Source organism: Diabrotica undecimpunctata, chromosome 9 (assembly GCF_040954645.1).
Source record: "Diabrotica undecimpunctata isolate CICGRU chromosome 9, icDiaUnde3, whole genome shotgun sequence".
Taxonomy (NCBI): Eukaryota; Metazoa; Arthropoda; class Insecta; order Coleoptera; family Chrysomelidae; genus Diabrotica; species Diabrotica undecimpunctata.
Window position 1 is genome coordinate 14,028,524 of NC_092811.1, and position 24,495 is coordinate 14,053,018.

General features: G+C 33.3%; 1 protein-coding gene across 5 annotated transcripts in view; it reads right to left on the reverse strand.

Annotated features, from left to right (window-relative positions):
- Nos (Nitric oxide synthase) overlaps positions 1-24,495 on the reverse strand; it is a 588,325-nt gene that overhangs the window by 74,099 nt on the left and 489,731 nt on the right. For all 5 annotated transcript variants that reach the window (XM_072542783.1, XM_072542782.1, XM_072542784.1 and 2 more), the window contains 2 exons: positions 22,300-22,474; positions 6,685-6,981 (listed from right to left, as the gene is read on the reverse strand). In XM_072542783.1, the coding sequence (XP_072398884.1) occupies positions 6,685-6,981; positions 22,300-22,474 (472 nt within the window). The remainder of the gene's footprint in view (positions 1-6,684; positions 6,982-22,299; positions 22,475-24,495) is intronic.

Here is a 24,495-nt window from a genome sequence, read left to right on the forward strand (position 1 = left end):
TGAATATTAATCACAAAAAACCGGAGTCTTATAAAAAATTTCTTTTACTTGTATTTCTCAAGTGTTTTTCGTATCGAAGATTTTGTAAAATGGAATAAAATACATAAATTATGATTTAAAAATTACTAGCTCTGTGAAATTCGGTAATGTCTTATCGAAATTTTCATTTTAGGATGGGGTTTATTGTGTAGTATCAATTTTTATTGCTCTTATTGCTCCTGTTTTTTAGTATAGAATATATATTTGTAAATAACACTGATGAAAATTCCTTTTCCTCAATACCTAGTACATGCTCAATTTATTCAGCAGAGATTTTTTGTTATTTTTCTATGTACTTTGGAATGAAACTTCAACAGGATATGCTATAAGAATCTGAATATTTGCATAAAGTTCATTAAAGTATACAACGTCCGTGTGTAAGTTAAAAGAAAATAAGGAAAAATGAATAATCATTGAAATTGCGGGAAATATAATACTTGTTAAACGACAGATGCTGGGTATCTCACTCAAAGACCATAAAACCAATGAAAACATTCGTAATAGAACAAAAGTAAAAGATGCTGTCGATGCTCGGAGAGGCCTATATATGGCAATTCGAATAGAGCAAAGGGCTTAAAAAAAACAATACTTGTTAAAGAATATACCGTCTACCGTGGTAACAATGAAATAAAAATGAAAAAAATATTGAATCCCTAACTCTAAAATACTGTACACAAACAAGACATACAACCAACAGAATAGTGGAGATATGTAGATGATTAGTTCTGTAGTTGGCATTACGGACCAGAAGCATTAAATAAATTTCTGACGGACATCAACAATTATCATCACGACATCATCAAAAGAAGGCACAGGATATCCAGCCAAAGTCTACAGGAAACCAACCCATACCACCAGTTATTTAAATTACCACAACTACAAGATAAACATCAACAAAGTAATTATTAAATACCTATATGACAAAACCCGAAGCACCTGCTCTAATAAAAATTCATTTCGTGAGGAAAAGACCTGCTAACAAAAATTTTGACTAAAAATAAGTACGCATTTTCATTTATAAACAAAGAATTCCACATGATTGAAGAAAGAAAACAACAAAACACTACAAACCATACAGAAATACTCACAAGAAGGGACTCAAATATAACAACAATACAATATATGTAAAGTGTTTTAAAAAGCCAGAAAAACTGAAAAGGATAGGAAACAAGTACAAAATCACAACAAAATTCAAAACAAACTAACACACTGAGATCTATCATGTCCAAAATTTAACCCACAAGTTCAAAAAACATTCAACAAACTACCCAGCGTAAAGTATGCAACAATTTATATGTGGAAAAAACCGCAAAACCACTTTGTGTCAGCGTTCATCATAATTAACGAAGAAAAATGTGTAGCAAACTTATCAGCTTTGGTAAGCAATACTAAAAAAAGAAATAAACAACAAGAATATACCAACAATAGCGGAGTAACAGCAGGTCCAAAAACATTACCTACAATTTTACATATCAATAAAATATATGCAATACGGGATATTATTTTAAATACTTTATTAAGGGAAATAAATGACAATAGAAGCACAACAAAAATTACAAGAGATGGACCAATAATAAATGGTTTAAAAATAAAGTAAGTAAAAATAACAAAAATACTGAAACAAGGAGGAGTAGGGGAAGGGGAAGAACATGTGCACGGAGGCACAAATGGACAGTTGATTTTATCCGTCTAGATTTCTTTTCGAGTGGTTCTAATTCACTCTCCTAGGTGGCACTGGTGATATAGTTCTATGCCAAGAAATAAATTCAATGTCAGTTGCCATTTTTTGTTTGTGTCACGAGGTTGTGTTACTTTTGCCGCGAAAAAGTAAATAAACAGTTTTTTAGAGATTTTAATATTATTTAGTGACATTCTTTGTTTCCTTTTTTTCCTTTTCCATATTTGATATCAGGTAAGAAAACCTAAAAACAGATATCCTGTACTTTTGAAAAACTATGCATACGTTTCAGATGTGGACCCCATACAGGGGAACAAGTGGACAGTGTTAAGTGTACTTTCAAAACAAAATAACCTAAATTATCGTTTTTTTTTACCTTACAGTTCGAAATAGTGGTGAGAACCTACATCAGAATGACTGATACAAGTAATATTACTGAAAGCGTAGTAGTTCAGGCCATTTGCGATATAAAAATGGTAACGGATCAATCAAAAACGTAGCAGAGAGATATGGATTGACGAAGTCCATGTTACATAAAAGATTAAAAAAACTGGATCAAAAAAATATAAATGATACAGAAATATTCGAAATAAAGTTCTTATCAAAATATACAACACAGCAGATGTTTATAAATGAAGAAGAGGACAGTCTAGTAAATTATATTCTTCAATCTTCGAAGTTACAGTATGGATTAACCTACTTTTAAATTCAAGCATTCGCATATGAGCATGGTCTGAAGCTTGAAAAAATGGTCGGAAAATCATTTTGCTGGAATTGGATGGATAAAAGGTTTTATGAAGCGTCACAATAATTTATCTTTGCAAAAACCGGAGTCTACAAGTCTAGCCAGAAACATCAGTTTTAATAAAGTTAACGTAGACATGTTTTTTGATAACCTACAGACTGTTTACAAAACGTACAAATTTACTAGTGATAAAATCGTGTCAACAACCAAGAACAATCAATAAGAGAACTATACCAACAACGTCTAGATCAAAAATTAATAGAATTCAGATACGGCAACATCGAAGAAATATACGAGCATATAAAGGCGAGTATAAAGCAAGCAGCATTCGAAGCCCTTGGAGAGAAACAACATATAATAAATAAACAGCACTATTATGAAATAAATGAGCCAACAAAAAGAATAATTGAAGAAAAAAAGCAACTATACGGAAAATGGCTGACTACAAACAACGATGAAGTTTATAAAGAATATAAAGAAAAATATAGAGAAGTGAAAAAACAAATAACACAGCAAAAGAATAAAGAATGGGAAAGAATCTGCTTAAATATTGAAACATATATAGGAGGTACAAGAACTTCGGAGTCATGGAAAGTACTGAGAGGATTGAAACAAAACTCAAAAGAAAAAATTAAATTGGAAAATATACAGGACAAAGAATGGAAGGACTACTACAAGGAACTATTAACAGAACAAAGACCACAATTCATTGGAAAAGAAAACAGGCGAAGACGAAGCAGATTCCCACAACAAGAAATAGAAATAACAGATAGGGAAATGAGAACGGCCATAAAAGCAATCAAAAATAAGAAAGCACCGGGACCTGGAGGCATCTCACCTGAGCTTATAAAATACGGATCAAAAAAATTACACCGGATGATACAATGGATATTTCAGAAAGCCATAAATGGAGAACAGCTCCCAAAGGAATGGACGGCGGCATATATGACATCTATATTTAAGAAAGGAGATAGAAAACGATGCAAAAACTACAGAGGAATAAGCGTAATATCATCAATAGGAAGATTATATGGGAAGATACTGCGAGAAAAGATAGAGCAAGCGATAAAAGGCAAAATCGGAGAGGATCAGGCAGGCTTCACGGCAGGAAGATCATGCATAGACCACATATACACACTGGAACAACTGTTGGAAAAGAAAAAAGCAAAAAATAGAGATATACACTTGGCATTTGTGGACCTGAGAAAGGCGTATGACTCTGTACCAAGGTCAGAACTATGGGAGGCAATGTACAAATTAGAAATACAGACGGAACTCATAGAAGCTACAAAAGCTCTGTATAAAGAAAATAAAGTGTCCATTAAAATGGGAACAAGAATCATAGGAGACTTCACCACAACAAAAGGGCTCCTGCAGGGTTGTTCCACATCTCCAACCCTATTTAAAATATACTTAGAGAAAGACTTGACTACATGGAAAAGAAAATGCGAAGGCATGGGAGTACCGGTACGGAACGAATACCTATATACATTAAGTTTTGCAGACGATCAAGTAGTGATTGCACAACACCAAGACGACCTCAGCTACATGATGAAGAAACTACAAGAAGAATATACCAAGGCTGGCCTAGATATTAACCTCGCGAAAACAGAGTACCTATCTACAAGTGAAGAAGACATAGAAGATCTACAGACTGATGACAACGTAACAATCAAAGGAAAGGATAAATTCAAATACCTGGGGTTTATAATCACGAAAAAGGCAGAAGAAGAAATTACACAAAGATTAGGACAAACAAGAACAGCAATCCGACAACTTAACTCAGTATGGTGGGATAGACACCTAAATATGAAGACAAAAACGCAGATTTATAAAACATTAGTGCGAAGTATTATGATATATGGGGCTGAAAATTGGATCATAAACAAGAAAACCAGCAGTAAGATAGTAGCAACAGAGATGGAATGCCTGCGAAGATGCTGCAGAGTAACAAGAATGGATAGGAGAAGTAATGACGAAATAAAGCAAAGAACATCAATAGAAACAGACATACTAACATATATAGAACAAAAAAGACTAAAGTAGTATGGACATGTAAGAAGAACTAGCGACAGCAGATGGATAAAGAGAATAACCGAATGGAGCCCCATAGGAAGGAGGAAAAGAGGACGACCCCGAAAATCCTGGAGGAACGAAGTAGACGACGCCATGAGTAAGAGAGGACTAAACGATGGAGAATGGAACAACAGAGAGAGATGGAAACGGTTGAGCGAGGGAAGGCAGTGAATACTGTAGAATCCCTAAATATATATATATATATATAAAATCGTGAACGTAGATGAAAGCGGAGTGAACACTGTTCTGCAAATGCCAAAAGTGGTCACAAATAAGGGCTGTAAGCTGTAAGTGAAATAAGCAGTTGGAACAGAGAGAGGTAAGCAAGTGACGTTTGTTGGAATACTCATTGCCAATGGAAATGGTATTACACCTGTTTATAACTTCCCACGAGTTCGATTTAAAGAGTCATTCCTGACTGGAGCTCCAGGAGGCAGCATTCGTTTTGCTTCTCCAAGTGGTTGGATAACCAACGAGTGATTCCTCGAAGTTGTAAAGCATATTAAAAAAAACATGCATGTTTCTAAGGAAAACTCTGCGTTAATACTTTTGGATAACTATAATACACGTGTAACGTTAGATGTTATTTGTATTGCAGGAAAAACGGTTTAGTACTCTTAAAGTTGTCACGTCGTTATCGTGCAGCATTTGGATTTTTAAAGACTGCTTGCTATCCCTTGAATTAAAATATTTTTTCCTCAGAAGATTTAGTAGGAGCTGAAGTTACAAAAGTCAGTGATGTATCGCAGGGAGATACCACAACTTATGATTGTCTAAATTGTAGTGCACTCTCTAATTCCGAAATGCCTTCTACATCATCATCGGCAAATGTTCAACCACAAGTCACCAATAATTGTCAACCTGTTTAAACTACCGAAAAACAAAGTTCCAAAATTGTAATTATTTCCGATGTAAAACTTACTCAGAAACAAATTCGTCTATACCCAAAGGTCGTGAGAATAAGTTCTAAGAAAGGATGAAAAAAAAATAAAAAATTTCAACCATTCTGACCGCTTCACCAGAAAAAATAGATGAGAAAATGAAATAAGAGAAAAGGAGGAAAATACTGGCTCAGGAAAGAAAGGCAAGCAATATAGAAAGGAAAAAATCCGAATCCCATATTTGCAAAATTTTTGATGAAGAGACATCAGAAAGCGAAATTGAGAATTATTGCGAAGAATCAGATGATAGTCTTATGGAAGTTGAGACTAAAGATGGTAAAGATTTTGGATTGAATCTTACGAATATCTAGAAAAGGGATTTTGTTCTCATTAAATCTGCTACAAAAACTCAAATTTTTTGTTAGTCAGATCGAAAAGGAACTAGAAGAGTAAGATTTTTAGTAAATTTTTTAAAAATGACGCCGCGACAAGATTTTGTATTTCCAGATCAGAAGGATGAGAGTCATATTTCTACAGACGATATTATGAGAAAATTACCAGCTCCTAAAAACAAATTGGGATAGCAAGATTCAGCTCCTTTTTTAGGTTTTCCGTTAATTTTCATGTGTAGAATATGGGATAATTCAATGTATTATGTTAAATAAATATTAAAAATTGCACTTATAAAAAAATGTAAAACCTGTGTCCATATGAGCCCCGTAGAAAATATTGTCTTGTCCACATGTGCCTCCCTTAGGAGCACATGTGGACTAATTAGATCTACTTGGAAAATAATTTAATAACTGCCAAATTTAAATGTTCACAAGACTCACAAATATGTGAATCTTACATTGAAGAAGCCGATACTTTACAATGAATCTTATTTTGCAGTATACATTTTTTTTTTAAATTTGTCCACATGTGCGCCCCTCTCCCCTACGACTGTAAGAAAACATAGCTCGAGAAAAAAATGACAAAGCAGTAAAATATTGAATAAGTATGTCAAATTGTCACAAAAGGTAATATAGTGAAAGACCGAAAAAAGTTTCAATGTTTGCCATTTTAATAAGACCCGATAGAATAGCATAAAAATCTTAGAATTCTAATTATTTATTTATTTGAGAGTTTTCCATAAATCTTAAAAATTATCTAGTTTTAAAGACACTCCATATTTTTTTGCACAATTTATAAAAAATAAAGTAATGTTCTTTTATTTAGAGTTAAATAACTTAAAAAAGGCTTAAAAAATCGTAAAATGATCTTACCTGATATTCATATGATGGTTTCAAATAATACAAAGCCATTTCTTGGTGAAATACTGGAGTAATTGATCCAGATAGTGGCGGCACTATCCAAACCCAATCGGCGGGACATCCATTTCTCAGACGGTTTTCGTTTTCGAGATGTTTCATGAAAGACTCGGACGCCGTGTGATGGTCGACAATAGTTATCCCGTTTAGCTGAAAACTATGAAGAACGGCTAGATTGCACTCTACTAAGGCTTTATCTTTCCATAATGTAACTGGGCTTCTAGTGTCTAGTCCCATTTTGGAAGCAACGATCTGCAATAAGTATAAAATATTACTTTTATGTGAGTGTAAGAGTTAATTATTGACTTTCTGTTTTAAAAATCAGTAGGGTGTGTATAGAGATAAAATTTTATAAATGAGCCTTTTCAAAAATCACAGAAATTGAAACAAATTGAAATCGCCAAAATAAAGCTATTGTTAAGTTTTTCTGTGGGTCCAGAGATTAAGTGAAGCACAACTTTATTTAACTTAAAAACTCACTTAATTAATCACACTGACTAATAACTTTAATAATTATTGCTTACAAAACAATTTGCACTGATACGTATAATCGCCAATACTAATCTAAAGCAGCCTCGGTGGGCTTATATAAGTAAAACAGGTTCTCAAAACAGGTACTGGACTCGACCGTCGCCCAATCGAAAGGAAACTAAGGAGCATGATAAGGCTCTGAAACTACTTTTTTGTGGTATGTCTAATGTAAATATTATGCTTAAATGGAATTAAGCCACAATTATTGATTGTAATGAAGATTGCATTTTTAAATCACTAATATTTGACATTTTGATTTCCATTCTACTATATTTTTTAATATATATCAGGGGTCTCTTCCAATAAAGAACAAGAAGAATCCAGAAGCTGAGTGCTTAGTCTCAATAGATTTTAGCGTGAAAACTGCTCTACCAGGTATAACAGTCTGCCAGACATGTAAGTTGTCTAGAGATAATTTCGAGTTCACACATCGAAAAGATTATAACGTTGAATGTTCGTCCATCTAAAGATCTGGTCTACTGGCAAGGATCGATCCCACCGTAAACCGATAACCTCAATGAAAATAAGGGTTTCTCTAGGAACTCCAAGAGAGATCATTGCTACTTTTGAATAGAAAGGATACGGCCTTAGAGACGTTCAAGTATAATCCGATGGATGGTAGTTGCGCATCATTACCTCTCTGAGCACTAAAGTTTTCCCCTGTAGTTCCTCCCGTACTCATTAGGATTACTATTGCAACCACGAGTCATGAGTAGGATAAAACTAACCTGTCTCACGATGGTCTAAACCCAATTCACCTTCCCTGTCTGTGGGTGAACAATCCAACGGTTAACGAATTCTGCTTTGCACTGATAGGAAGAGGGATACATCGAGGGATCAAACGTTTAGTCATCACAGGCCAGTTATCCCTGTGGTAATTTTTCTGATACCTCTTGCTGAAAACGCTTTTTGTTTTGAATGATTTAACACTTTCATTGTTCACTTAAGTTATTTTGTCAGGTGCTGAAGACATACTTGCGTGACATCTGACCAGATATATTTAAAAGAGCATTTTAAATACAGCGTATGTAACAGATAAGTCAGATCTTGTTAACATGTTACTAAGGCAGAAAGTATTTAAAATATGTTTGCCATTTTCAGAATTTCCCAATAAGACGGCATTTGCGGCATTCGGCATTTCGACATGCTAGAGTTTGGGATGCAAATTAGCTCAGTCAAGTCGGACACGCGTTCAAATAATTCGAGCAGTGCGAATGTATTGTTGCAGTGGAAGGTTGTTTGTTCACTTATTTATTTTGTTACGTTCGCGTATAGACCGTTTTGGCTTATTAAAATAGCAGACTCTGTACCGGTACCTTCGAAATGTATAAAACGTAAAGTACTGGTGAAAAATCCTCAGATTCATTTAGAATTTTAAACTGCTGCGTTAGCATTTTTGTTTTCTGTACACCGAGCTGAGGATCGAACTCACATCCACTGAACCACTCGCAGTGAAGCGAATGAGAACCGGCCGCCCAGCCAGCTTGGCTATCTGACCGACAATAATTAATATTAAAGCTGTAATATGTAATTTTTTTACTGTTTATTATTAATTGTTTTAAAATTATATCACCACAATGACTTACATAAAATACTGTAAATTTTTTGAAATAGTTTAAGTTTAGGTACTTAAGTCCACTGGTTTTTTTAACGTCCAGTGTTGAATCACATATATTTTTCATCATTTTATCAAATAATACAAAGTTTTAATGCTAACCTTTCCTATTTATGGAAACTAATAAAAAGAGTACATTAACTTTTCAGAAGAACATCAGCACTGATAACCAAAAAAATTGGATCTGAAACAACCCGTCATCCGAAAACCGCTGTTTTACACACATCATCGCAGCAAAGCAAGAACAAAACATAACCCAAAAGAAACCAAAGCCAGTGAGTTATTTTATAAGGATTTTATTTGAATTACAGGAAAGGAAAGCTGGTTGGATGCCTCAGACGAAATTTGACCGTCAATGCGGCGTAAAATAGCTGTGTTCGAAAATGTTAACACAAAACTACCTCTTCTTTTATTTGGTTTTCTACCCGAATAAGCCCAATTGAGAAGTAAAAATATTGTTATGAACGGGATTCAGGCGAAATCGTCATGAAATATTGGTGTTGCCTTTAACATTTATGAACAACGTTTATTTTAAGGAATTCTTGAATACAGATTTAACGTGGAGCTTGTTCAGCATAAAATGTTATTTGGGTTGTTTTGAAAAGTACTTTAAGAGAACCAGCATACAGGGAATTTTATGGTACAAATGGCTTTAACAGTATTTAAGGTTATGAAAATCACCATATATGTAGTTTATACTTAGAAATAAATCCATAATTTTATAATAAAACAGCTACAATAGTCCAGTCGTCAGAAATTTGATCTAAAAACGAGACAAACAAGCTGAATTTTGCTTGTTTTCTTGACAATGTCTTGCTTGAGAATGTCTAGTTTTGCGGACCCCAAAATATGATGCAAAAAAGCTTGCCTCTCGGTCTTCCGCTAGAAGCGGGGGGAAACATCGATTTACCAAGAACATGTACGCTGTAGAAAATTTTTTTTAATAAAAAATATACAGCTGGTTCCTAAAAAAACTGATTTTGTAGAAAATTGAGCAGTGTATTTTGAAGGATAAATACTTATTATTTACATACTGTAACTGTCACTACAAAATCTTAAAATTTGATAGGTAACTTATACTGTTTAACCTTAAAAAATGGCTCCACTTACTAGCTAAGAACTAAAAGCAAGAATTGTAACGAAATTTGAAGATGGTTCCAGTGGCCCCAGAATAACGACATCAAAACGTTTTCATGGCCCAGCTACAGTCCAGATTTAAACCCAATCGAGAATGTGTAAGGGTTATTATAAAACGGTTGTATCGGCGTATTTTTATACCTCAAAATGCTGAAGAGCTGTGGCACGGTATACAACAGGTTTGGAAAGAGCTTTCTGAAGAAGACAATTTTATAGTTCCTTTCACGCAGATAAACCGAAGACTACAAGCTGTTATCAATGCTGATGAAGATATTCTTCTTCTTTCTATGCCGTCCCCATTAACGGAGGTCGGTGACCACATTTCTAAAAGATTCTCTGTTCTCGAATATTTCGCAGCTATGACTTCCTATTTCTACATATTCCCTTTTTGCCATCGACTCTACCCTGCATGATGACCTGCAGAAGACTATATTTATCATTCCTCGGTATGTGTCCAAGGTATGCAGTCTTTCGTACTTTTATTGTTCTCAACAATTTTTTGTCTCGACCCATCCTTCTAAGCACTTCCTCATTGGTGACGCTGGCAGTCCATGGAATTCTCAACATTCTCCAGTATATCCAAAGTTCAAAGGCTTCAAGCCTCTTAACTATTTGCGCTTTTAACGTCCATGTTTCTACCCCGTACAATAGTTGGGGCCAGACGTAACATTCAACAAACCTCAGTCTCAGCGCAGTATTCAGATTTTTGTCACAGAACAATTGCTTGAATTTTACGAACATTGCCCATGCCATTTGTATTCGTACTCTGATCTCTTGGTCTGGATCTATTTCTGTGTTGATGTCAAGTCCCATTTGAATGCATTTACTATTTATTGCATCTAATAAAGTTTGTAGTTCTTCTATATTCTCAGCCGTAATTAACGTATCTAGAAAAAATGAAGAAGGAACCAGAGATTGTGTTTACGATCAAACGCATAAAATTGCAATATCTGGGACACGTTATGAGAAATCAGCACCGTTACTCCCTGCTGCAGTCTATATTGCAAGGTAAAGTCAAAGGTAAGCGAGGACCCGGTAGAAGGAGAATATCATGGCTACGAAATTTAAGAACATGGTTTAAGAAAACCTCAACGGAGCTGTTTCGAGTCACAGCGAGCAAGGTCATGATTGCCAATATGATTTCCAACATCCGAAACGGATAGGAACCAGAAGAAGAAGAAGAATTAACGTATCATCTGCAAATCTCATGGTTCCTACGATTTCTCCACCAATTCTTATTCCCTCTTTTCTTTCCCATAAAGCTTTTCTGAATATGACCCGTGAGTAAACGTTGAAAAGCGTCGGAGACAAGACGCAGCCTTGCCTGAGCCCTCTCGCAATCGGTATTTGTTTCTATATCGTTCACCTTTACTACTCTTTCTAATTCCAGTATATAGCTTTACTAAACTCAATGTATTTTTTGTCTAAATTGATGTTTTTCAATTCATCTATTACCTTCATATGCTGGACTCGGTCAAAGACCTTCCTAAAGTCTATGAAGCCTACATATACACTCTTGTTATATTTCCGACATTTCTGCAAGAGTACTGTGAACGCAAATAATGCCTTTAATATAGAAGAAACCTGAAAAATTAATAAAAAATGTATCATACAAGCAGCGGAACAAGCTATAGGTAAAAGAAAAGTTAACAGAAATAAACGGGAATACAAAACTCCATGGTACGACGAAAGGGTGAAAGCACTAGCAAATTAAAAGAAACAAGCTTTCGTAACATACAAAGGAGTGAAGACACCGGAGATACGAGAAGACTACGTGAAAATCAGGAATAGAGTAAACCAAGAAATAGATAACATCAAAACAGAACATTGGGAGAAATTTAGCAAAGATATGAAATACGAGGTGCCGTTGGAAGGCCGCCAAAAAGGTGGAAAGATAATGTACAGTTAACAACGAATAAAACAGAATAAGAGGCAGACAAACAGGAGTAATCCCAGTCGCACGAAGAAGAAGATAAAGAAGAAGTTAAAACACAATCAGTTTTCATTATTGCAATGACCAATAGACCACACCCACCCACTTCCAGGTTTAAGAATTTTTGATTAAATAAAGAAAAAATTAAAGATTCATTCTGAATACGAAAATTATAAAGAACTGAAACTATTTAACAAAAAGAAATAAAATGAATGTTAAAATTGAATAAATATTGCTGGTCCAAACTTTGAACAGACTACAGAGAAGAACAGTACATAACTCACTCCACGTTTGAACTTTATTAGCATTAAAAATAAATGACATATTTCCTTCATAAGATATTAATTTTTTAGATTAAACGCACGAAGAAAAAAATTATATTTTAAAATTACAAACCGGGATACACGCTTGAAACTGTTGCGGAAAGTTTTGGAATCCCTAAAGTTTCCAAGCCGGTGAATTCTTCTGTAAGTCTGGAAATTCTTATTAAGAACAGTTTGACGAACTTTTGCCCGTCTCTCTTTAATCCGTCGGATTGTAATATAAATATAGTTGCCATTATTTAGTTGCCCTAAACTTTAAAAGATAGACAAATAGTCATTAGGTTTATTATAAGCCGAGTAAGTTTGCTATCAGATAATTTGTTGAAAAGCAAATGAAAATACATGAGTGTCTGGATAAGTTTTTTGCAGTCTCTTTTAGTAATATAAGTGAATTAAGTAACTTTGTAAACTTGTAATATAGAAAATTGTTTTATAACAATACAACTTTAATTAATAAGGACTAATTAATCTATTTATCTTTATCTAATTATTTAAATTTTATTTTACAAACGACACTCTATTTAACATAAACTTTACAAATTATAAATACAAATTGGCATATTATTTGTGCATATTCAGCCTGTTTTAAAATGCATATTGCATGCATATTTTAGAGATTTGTTAGTGCATATTTGCCAGTCTCTACCCATATAAAATTAAATCATTTATAACGGAAAACTACTCAAGTACTTTAACAATATTTTCACCAGTTTATCTGGAAAAAAATCATTGATTTTACATAAAAATCTTATATACATATTTGGAGGTTGTAACAAACCAACCCCTGATGCTGCGCCTCCGGAGGGCAAGATATAATATTATGATTTTAAAACCCCAACATATGGCATCTCGAGAGTCCTGTTAGATAGACCATTGACCAGTGACCAGTGATAAGTGTGTGTGGTCTGACCGTTTTGTATATATTTTAGTTTTACTAATGTGAATAGAACACAAAAAGACAGTATTCGCATTATATTTAGTCAGTTAAAGTTTAGCTTTTTGTGAAAGAAACACGATTATACAGCTCTATCAAATCATCGTAATTTCCATTATAAAATAAACCCTAAAAACCCTGAGATTATTTATTATTAGTACAACATCGCATCATATGTTCGGCTACTATACATATGTTATAAGGTTCTAAAAAATACATGAGAGGTAGCGATGAAAAATCCGTGAAGACGTACATATGATTTTGTTTTAAATAATCTTAAAAAGTGACAAAGTATTTTTTTTTGCTCATAAAACGTTTTTTATGCAGACTAGAGAAAAATCGTTCTAATAAAAATTGTAGATTAAAAAATGTTCTTCAATTTGCAAGCTTCTGAATTCAAATGCATAAAGAATTTACCAGTTGTAAGATAGTTGCAAAAAACCCTTAAGCCATTAAGGGCCGAGACAATCAACAAAGAGAAATTTGACAATTGATTTATTAGATTGGATTAAAAACACATACATTAAGACTAATTTACAACCAAAAAGAATTTTTTTTTCTCATGAAAGGAAAAACAGGTGGGTGCGTATACGCACCTTTGGCCGAATACGCATACAATTTTTAAAAAAGGAACATATTGTATCTTAACTGTAAATTAAATTTTAAGATGAAAATTTTCGAAACATTCGGGGTGTAGATGCACTGGACACTCTTTACATAAATAAATAGTATTACTTTTGCACATCCGACATTTTCTTCTTGCACTATTATCGTCTCTTTTTATAATGTGGCCAATATTGTCGAATCTAGTTTCATCTGGTAAAGCAAATTTAGATGGACGTCCATATACTGAGTTTGACAATGATGTAGCGGTTTCTTCACTATTCTCTGCATGTCCACCATATTTTAGTAAGTTAAGAACCAATCTCGAACGAAACTCCAGCTGGGAAATTTTAGAATCATTCGCAATTTTAAAAATTTTCCATCTATTGATCACCTTACTGTCAATCATGTTAGTAAACAACGGCCACCACCACTTTTTTCCTCTTATTTTAATACGGTAATTCACAATGCCATTATCATGCAGATCCACTCCACCCATATATTGGTTATATTGGTGAATTAGGCTGAGGGATAAGAATTTCTTTGTGTTCTTTACGGTTATAACGTTTAGTTTGCATAAGGGGTAAAACGTCACATGTATTTGTCATTACAGTCACTACTGAATTATCGTTCCATCTTGTCACCAAAACTTCTAAATTGGAATCGAATGCACATGTATATGAACCTCTTTCCTTTTTTTTCATAATTTTGTTTTCTTCTAGAGGACACTTAGCAGTGCGATTTTCCCTTACTGTTCCTGTTGCAAAGAATCCTTTTTCTTTCAATAGTCCAAAAAGAGCATATGACGTAAAGAAGTTGTCGAAAAAAACCTTATGTTGCTGTGGGTTTTTAACTATCGAAAGTAAATTCAAAACAACTGCCGTTCCTAAGCTAAAACTATTATCTGTTTTCTCAGTTTTTCCGCCATATGGAATAAATTTGAACAAATAACCAGTATCAGAACATAAACACCATAGTTCAAAACCAAAACAGGTTTTTCACGGATGAACTTTTTGCACGAATGTCGCCCGAAATATTGAACCATTTCCTCGTCAATGGAAAGATTTTTTGCAAAAACTCCAAATTTTGCAAACTTTCGGTTAATTATTTCAAAAATTGGTGACAATGTATATAAAAAAGCAAATATAACGTTTACAGCACACAACAATTTTATAAATAGTGAATGAAGTGTATTGACTATTGACGAGATCGTAATTTCAGATTGTTTAGTCTACGAAAAAAATATAATATGGTTTCGGCCAAAGGTGCGTATACGAATCCATCGTATAAACATGCAATTATAGACCTTATTTTTAAAGTATGAATGAATAAGTTTTTAGAATAATAAAAATTTCAACATATTTTTATCATTATAGAATACAAAATATGAATTAAGTTTATAATTAGTATCGGAAAAATTTTTTGTATGAAGATGTGCATAAATCATTAAATTATGCAAAATTATAATAATCTTAACATATTTAAAAAGTAATATTTTTGTCAAAAGAAAAATGATACTATATACCTCAATCTATTGAGATGTTACTTCAATAAAAAGAAAACATTAAAAAAATTATTTTCGGGCCAAAAAAATTAACAATAATGGTTGCGTTTACGCACCTTTGGCCGTAAATGGGTCTTTGCAGTAATTTATAAATGTCAATAACTTTGTTTTTTTGCATAATGGCATGTAATATGACTACTTAAAATTGTGGTATGAGTAATTAAAGTGTTCTAAATTTCAAATAGATCGACCCGAATAGTTTAGGAGTTATTCATTTTGTTTATCCCAGAGAGCGGTAATTTAAACAAGTTCTTGCCCAGACATTCTCTCTAGAGGCATTAAGTAAGTCGAAATTGATTTTATAAGTTATCTGTTTGAAATTTGGGATACTTTAATAATTCATTAATTGCCATATTTTTAAGTAGTTAGATATGATGTGTCTTTATGCAAAAAACAAAGTTAAAATAAGTTTTAACTTTGTTTAACATTTATAAATTACTATAAAAATAAGTGTTTTTTTATCTCGGTCAACTGTTAATGTATTTTATTTTGAAAACTCTCGAAATAAAGAGCTTTTTATAGTCTACAACTTTTATTTGAAACATTTTTCTCTAGAATGTATAATGCACTTTTTATAACCAAAAAACTATGTTTTTTACTTTTTAAGATTGTAAAAAAAACAAAACAAAATCAGCTTTACGTCTTTACGGATTTTTCATTAGCTACCTCTCATATACCTCTTCAAATATCTGTATAAGATTTTTCCACCTTTTTTTTTCATTGACTGAGTTGATGTAATAAAAAGAGACAGACGAGATTTAATAATAAGAAGAATGTGAACAAATTTTATTGCTTTATTGTGGTTAACACGATAACTGAAATAAAGAGTGTTACAAACAATTCGTCTTAGCACAAAGATGTGTGTGCAAAATAAACTTTTTGCACCGTTCTTGCTGGAAATTACAGAAACGTGGCAAATGATTCGTGTTTATAATGAAAGTGCTGTAGTTTATTATGAAGGAAAAGCACCCTCAAATAGCAAAGGGAAGATTTTAATAAGAGTTATTTACCGTTCTGATGTGGCAGGTAAGTACGCGTTTTTAGTACATCTTTAATACATTAGAGGCCCTAAAACGTAAAATTTGGATTTAATTGTTTTTGAGAAAGTTGTTTGACAACAAAAAGTAATAAATTCCCTTGTTTTGGGTTTCACTTGATTGCCGTTATAAAGAAATAAATTTAGTTGAGATTGGGGCAACAAAAAGACAATAAAGTTAGATGTAGAACTTCCGTGAAAATATATAGATGGTGTTAATGAATGTTTACCAGGAACAATATCAAAAAGAACGAATTAGGATTGTATACATAGAATATATTGTTATGTTATTATAACTATATATATATATATATATATACACAGTGCTAGTCAAAAGTCCGTTCACCCTCTCGTATCTTTTGAATGGTTATTGTTATAAATAACAGGTGACGTAATAGTGACAGATCACGTTACACCGCCACTGTGACAGATAATTTTAAATGAAACCTTATGGCAAGTGATACCTCCTTGGAAAGGAATTGAAAATACCTATTCAGTCATAATAATTTTGTTTGAGTTTAAGCTCATTTTCATGAGTAAATTCAATAAATACTAAAATTGTAGCTTCTCATTTGTTTAATAAATATTTAACAACCATTTCTTTTGGTAAGTGTTCAAAATATGTTCCAACTACTTAATGATAGTAATGCATGCCGAAACTGTTCCCGTACTCGTTCAAATGTGTCGGATGAAATTGCCTTACATTCTTCAACAATTCATTGTTTCAAAATGTAAATATTATCGGGAGCTGTAGCGTAAACTTTACATTTCAAGTATCCCCACAGAAGAAAATCTAATGGTGTGAGGTCCGGTGACCGAGCTGGCCATTCTATCGTACCTCGTTGTCCAATTCATCTACCATGATATTCCTGATCCAGGTAACGTCTTACTGCCCCAAAATAGTGAGCAGAAGCACCATCTTGTTACAAAGTTATTTCCAAGTTGCCGAATTCATCTAGATTATCCTTTAGAATTTTAAGTATTAACGGTTCAGTTGCATTTTGTAACATCGGATACACTTTACGGGATTGAGAAATTACAGTATTGAGAAAAACGCAGAATAAATAACGATCCAGAAGTTATACTGAATATAAAAAAGAGAAAACTTGAATACCTAGGCTACCTGATGAGAGGACAAAAGTATACATTCCTACAAAATATAATGCAAGGAAAAATCCAAGGACGCAGAAATCCAGGCCGTAGAAGAATGTTCTGGATCAGAAATTTAAGAGAGTGGTTTGGCTGTGCCACTAATGAATTATTCAAAACAGCAGTAGATAAAATTAGAATCGGCCTAATGATGTCCAATCTCCGATAGGAGAGGCACTCAAAGAAGAAAAACAGAAAAACGGGCCCAACTATGTGGTTTCTCAAAATACCTGCCCAAATAATTATTTTTTTTGGAAATGGAGTATGTGGTTCACGAAAGTCGTGAGGATTTGTGTCACTCCAATACCTCACATTGTATGTGTTAACATTTCCATTAAAAGAAAAAGTACTTTTGTCACTAAAATAAATAGTTTTTATATAATCGGGCTGTTGGTTAATTTTATTGGACATATTTTCACAGAATTCTAGTCTTAGGTCGGGGTCATCATCTGAAAGGTTGTGCACAATTTTTATTTTGTTTGGATGAAATTTGTTTTCAGCCAATACTCGGTGTACTGTCTTTTGACTGATTCCATAGATAGATGCAACTTGAGCTATAGAAGAAGTAGGGTTCACTACCATTTCTGAAATGATGTCAATTTTTTTGTCATAACTAATTGTTGGTCGACCAGATCGTTTGACATCTTGAACACTAAAAGTTTGTTTAAACTTCCGAAGAAGGTTCCTCAAATAAGCTCTCAATGTAGGGCGATCCGGGTACTTCTTATTAAGAAGACGTTCCGCTGAATGGAAATTATTTCCACATTCATCAATTATTAACACAGCTGCTACTTTGTCGGCTACACTACGTACCATTCTGCCTTTGTAAAAATTTAAACGTCTCGTTAAACAATAATTAAGCTAAATATTCACTAAGAACAACTAACTAAAAACAACTGGACTAAACTTGAATTGATTAAACTAAACAGAAAGAGAAACTAAATATTCAGGTATTCAGGTAAAAACAACTAGAGAATTGACAAACGTCAACTTTTTTGACAAATAACCAAAGGCGCACGTTAGAATTTTTATTAATTACATGCCAAAGTAGAATTTTAGTATTTATTTAATTTATTCGTCAAAATTATCTTTAATCCAAACAAAATTAGTATAATTAAATAGGTATATTAAAATAATTGTAGCTTTGCATTTAATTAATAAATATTCTTCGCCTCTGGATTTTCCCTATCACGTAGAGTTTTTTCACAAATCGCCATTTTACTTTTGTACGCAAAGACAGGTCTGCTATATCGTCTATGTTTAAAACCCGTGAACGGCTAGGGTTACCATATATGGTAACAGTTGCGCTCTATTTACCTTCATATTGTTGAGACTTTTTGGAAATTTATAATAACGGTTTGTTTAAATTTGGTTAAAATTATTTTATTTTATGTAAATTCTCAGCCATAAGTTTTATTTTACTCAGACGGCAACCCTGTAAGCCCTAGGCAAAGTTAGCAGTATGTTTCCGTACGTTGCCATAAGAACACAATAAAAAACGTATGAAGAGATTTCGTCTAACAAGGTATTTCTTAACCATATCGATCAATTATTTACCACCACGATTAACCAGCGGCCAATCAATTTAAGTCAACAATTTAAACACGATGTCGTCATTTTACTGTCGAATATTAGTGCAATCGGTCGTTTAACTAGTTTCTTTAAAACAAAATTACTATTAGTTGAAATAGTGTGTTGAAGTTTGTGGTATAGAGTGGATTCTCAACCAGTGGACTTCCGTCTAGAGTAAGTGTTGGAAATATTTCATTTGAAGCATAATTGTCAAAATATTAGTAATTTATGATAACTAGATCACTTTCGATTTATGTTATATTATTTTGATGCTAAAATTTACCAGCTTCATAATTAGCAATATTTTGTAGAGCGTTAATTTACTGATTATTTGTTCCAGGTGAGGTTTTACGTTAGAAGTAGCAATAAACATGGTTTATGATAATGAGATTAATATTCAAGATATTTTTATAGAGCCTCCAGAATAAAATATTCTTACGGATGAAGACTTAGGTGAAGAGGATAATAGCGGTATTGTTGACAATCTTAACAGGCAACAGCTCCTGTTAAAGCATAATTTTATACAGAACAAGAGCAGTTTTAACAGGATGAAAGGTACGAAATACCACAACGACCAGGCCGAACCAAAGCAACTTGGATAAATGGAGATTTAGTGCTATGTGCAAGACAGTTTCCAAAAGAAAATAATGCACGATTCAAAAGCTGTTGATTACTTGTTGAAGTTTTTAAAGCATTTTTGGATGATGACATAATTCAGTTCATTGTTGATGAATCGGATAAATATGCAATGTTCTTGAATGACCCAAATTCTACCATTTTCTTCTTCTTCTTCTTCTTCTTCTTCTTCTTCTTCGTCTAGCCATTCACGTCCACATCTGAACATAAGCCTCTTCAAGTCTTCCTTTCCATTGTTTTTTATTGTACGCTTCTTGTAGCCAATTTTTCCCGGCAGTGCTTTTCAGATCATCTGTCCATCTCATAGGAGGTCTTCCTCTGGGTCTTTTGTGTTGGTATGATCTCCAGGACCATGGAGACCTAACAATTCTACCATCACGCTGGATGAAATAAAATATTTCTTTGCTATTCTCATTTTTTGGAATATGTGGAATCACCTTGTCAAGATTTTTACTGGGAATCTCAAGATGATATGCGAAATCAAATGGTAAGTCAAGCTATGCATCGAGCACAGATTTCGTCAAATTCTAAGATACTTGCACTGTGCAGATAACAACAAACCAAATAAATCTGATAAAATGTAGAAATTAAGGCCGTTGATAAATAAGTTAAAAAATTTTTTTAGATAACTGGATTCCAGAACAAAACTTGAATTTTGACCAATCCATAATAAAATATTTTGAGTGACATCCCTGTAAACAGTTTATTCGGGGAAAACCAATTAGGTTCGGCTACAAGATGTGATGTCTAAATACTCCATCAGGGTATCTAGTAAATTTTTATCTATACCAAGATAAAAACCCCTTAAGGAAACATCACATTTGAAGCAGATTTTGAAAAAAAGATAGCTCCAGTGGTGAATATGGTACACGAATTCCCTGAAGCTTACAAAAATTTTATTTTGACAATCTATTTACGGTTTTTATTATTTTTTTTTATTTAAAATAACTGGATACTATGAAACAGGAACAATTCAGAAAGACCGCGTACTCAAATCTTGCACATTAGCCCAGAAGCAAGATCTTTTGAAACAAACTGTGAGAGGTGGCTCTAGTTAAATACTAAACAAGGATGATGGCATAATTATCATTAAATTATTATTATTATTATTATTATTATTATTATATTACAAATAAGGGCAGAGGAGCGAGCTCCTATTATGCCCAAAAATCAAAAATAAAAAACATCCTTATAAAACTAATACCAATTATAAAGTTAAGTAAACATAAACAATTAAGTATATCATACAAAAGTTGAATGGTGAGACAATAAATAAATAAATAAATAAATAATGCTATCCAAGAAAAAAAAATCCTATAAATAAAATAAACCACTATCAAGTTTATTTTTAAAGATGTTAACACTAGTTGCCGATATGGTGTCTTGATCCAAATTGTTCCAGATATTAAAGATTCTATTTGGCAAGAAGTTCACCCTGGACCTTGCAGTAGTTTGTTCCCTTTTCAATTTGTATCGATGGCCTCTTAATCTTTCGTCTTGATTCAAAGTGAATATGGTGCTTAGGTTCCCAAAGTTATGTTTTAAAATACGGAAGGACATAATTAGATCACCTCGAAGACGTCGCTGCTCGAATGTCGTAAGATGAGCCATGGATAATCTATCTTCATAGTTAGGTCTTACACGACCGTATGCCAGTCTTGTAGCTTTACGCTGAACATTTTCAAGTAGGATCTTATCGCGAATGAGATCTGGATTCCACACTGGTCCGGCAAACTCAGGAATAGGTCTAACGTATATTGAGTAAAGTTTACTAACAAAAGTTAGAGATATACATGTAAAACATTTACGGATCAAAAACAGTTTCGAGTTTGCGCGTTTACACACCGACACTATGTGATCAGACCAATTAAGGTCACTATTAATTATCACTCCGAGATCATTGTGGGAGGTTACCGAGTTTAAGGGATGTCCATTAATAAAGTACGGTAGTGATGGGTTATTTTTGCCGATATGTAAAACAACGCATGTTTCAATGTTAAGCGGAAGTAACCATTCTGAGGACCATTTGAATATTGCGTGGGTAAATAACAATGCAGTTGCTGCAGTATCTACATGCCATGGATAAAAATCTAGTTAGTAGTGTAAAAAAGTTTCAAAGACAGAGAAAAAATTTATTCAAATCAGTCGTCCATAAATTATAAGTGAATATAACCGATTTATGGGAGGTACTGATTTGTTAGATGAGAATCATTCAAGATATAGTTCAAGTATCAGACGAAAAAAGTGGTGGTAAGCAATCTTCACATGGTTGTTAGATGTTTCTATAGTAAATGCATGGAATGTTTACAGGAAGACGGAATCTATATCTCAACTAGATTTTAGGAGACAAGTAGTATAAGCATATCATCGTGCTGTCAACAAATAGTTTATATAACTTCCAACCGCTCGTTTTACTTAAAATCGTTACAGTGGTGTCACGTGTGTTAAGTAATTTATTAATTTGAAAATAAATTTAACAGTGACTTTTGAAAAGAACTACTAAAGTCTTAATCTAAGAAAACGCAGGCTTTACGTACCTCCGTCATATTTAATCGCTGAGGATCGCAGATATCTCTAGATCCAATTTCAGTACACATGTACCATCCGTTAAACGGTGCAGCTGTGAACTGTATACCTCCACAGTCAAACATCATATTTGATACCGCAGGAACGCAGTACCATCTTAAGTCGAAGTCTTTGAACCACTCGTATCTGAAATTAATAGATAATAATCATAAAAAAAAGTTTTATTAATTGGTGTTCAATTACAATTAACCAAATTAGTTACAGCTCCTAGCTCTTGATTAATTTGTACCGTGGTAATTTAAAATTTAATGTAATCAACATAATTGAAATAGTAAAGTATCAATAGGGATCGATCCCGATTTGGGACGTGGTCTTTTAATATTTGTACCTCAGCTAACATGTTCATCATTATTTTTTTCCGAAATCAAATTTCAATATCAAAGAAAGTGGCAGTCGAAAGAGATTCCGACGATTTAATACCCAAAATATCATGAAGTGTATTATTGCGAACATTAAAGTAAATGAACAGTAAATCTACGAAAAGAAGTAGAAACAGTATTCGTATAGAACGATAAGATATTATTTTGTGGCAGAGACATTACTTAGAAAAATCCAAGACAGAAAAGAACAAATTGTTCTTCACCTCCCTCCTTATCACTCTGGGTTAAAACCATAAAGAACTTATATGGACTCAAATAAACAATCAAGGAGCGAGAAAGAACTTAACTTTTAAAGTGAATGATGTAAAAAGTCTGCTAGCCACTGCTATAAAAAACGTCACGCCAGACTCATAAAAAAATTGCATTTCACATACTAGAAAAGAAGAACACTTTTAGACTGTAATAGACGAGATCCCAAATGATGAATATGTAATCATTATGGGTGATTTTAACGCCCGTGTTAACAATGATATGATTCCTGGAATAAAACAGCGATATAACGAAAATATCAGAAATTAAAATGGAGACCTTCTGACGGACCTCTACAGCATAAACCAGATACGTATTAGTAATACAATTTTCCCCTTACAAAGAACAATACAAAGACACTTTTAAAAACAGTAGAGGACAAAGATCTATGATAGCCTATATTCTGTCAAATAGAGAGTTACAGCCCTCTCAAAACTTGGATGTAAGAGCACTAACATCAGCAGAAACAGGGAGCGATCATAAAATGGTAATGTGAAAAATTCAAATGAAAACACATATATGTGATAACAAAACACCAGAATACACCACAAAGATAAAAGTCGAAAGCTTACAGAATGACTCCACCTATTCCAAAAAAGAATAACCGAGAAAAGCAGAAAAACATATATCACAGAAAGTGATGGAGCCGAAGTAAGGTGGGCAAAAATTAAGTCTAATATCTTAGCCTTGTCCAAGCAAGTTCTTGGTGAAAGACAATAAATTAAAAATAAATCGTTTCCAAGGAGAAGAACTCCATGGTTTTGTACAGAAGTAAAAAAAATATGAAAAAAAGAAAAAAGCTTATCTGAAATACATGGTCAACCAAAACACTAGAGGCATACTATAATTACAAGACAATTAGAAACGAAATACATCCACTTGTAAGAAAAATAAAAAATGATCACTGAAAACGCTTTTCAAAAGAAATGGAACATTATTTTTACGGTCTGCAAATGGAAATATGTCGCTTTATAAGAAGTCAAAGAACAGAGGTAAAGGAACTAATAGAACCAAAACACATAGAAAAGGATGCGTGGATTGACTATCTAAAAAAGCTCTAATGCAGAGGAAGAACAAACAACGCTAGAACTGGAAACACCAGAAATTAACACAAATGAAGAACTTAATATAAATGTGCAGTTAGTTTGGAAAATACTTGAAAACCTGAAGAACAGAAAAACAGTAGGTAAAGACGGGATACCAAACGAATTACTGATGAACACTATATGGCAAAACGGACACATTAACACTGAGATGAAATCAAGAATATATAAAGCCAGTATAAGACCAATAATGACATATGCTTCAGAAACAAGACCCGACACGGCCACAACGCAAAGGCTTCTGAAAACTGCAGAGATGAGAGTACTTAGAAGAATTACAGGAAATACGCTGGGAGATCGAAAAAGAAGTGAAGACATTAGAAGAGAATTTAACGTACAGTGTATAAATAAATGGTCACAAAATAGAAAAAAGAATGGAATAACAACATAAGCAGAATGGACAAGACCCGTGTCG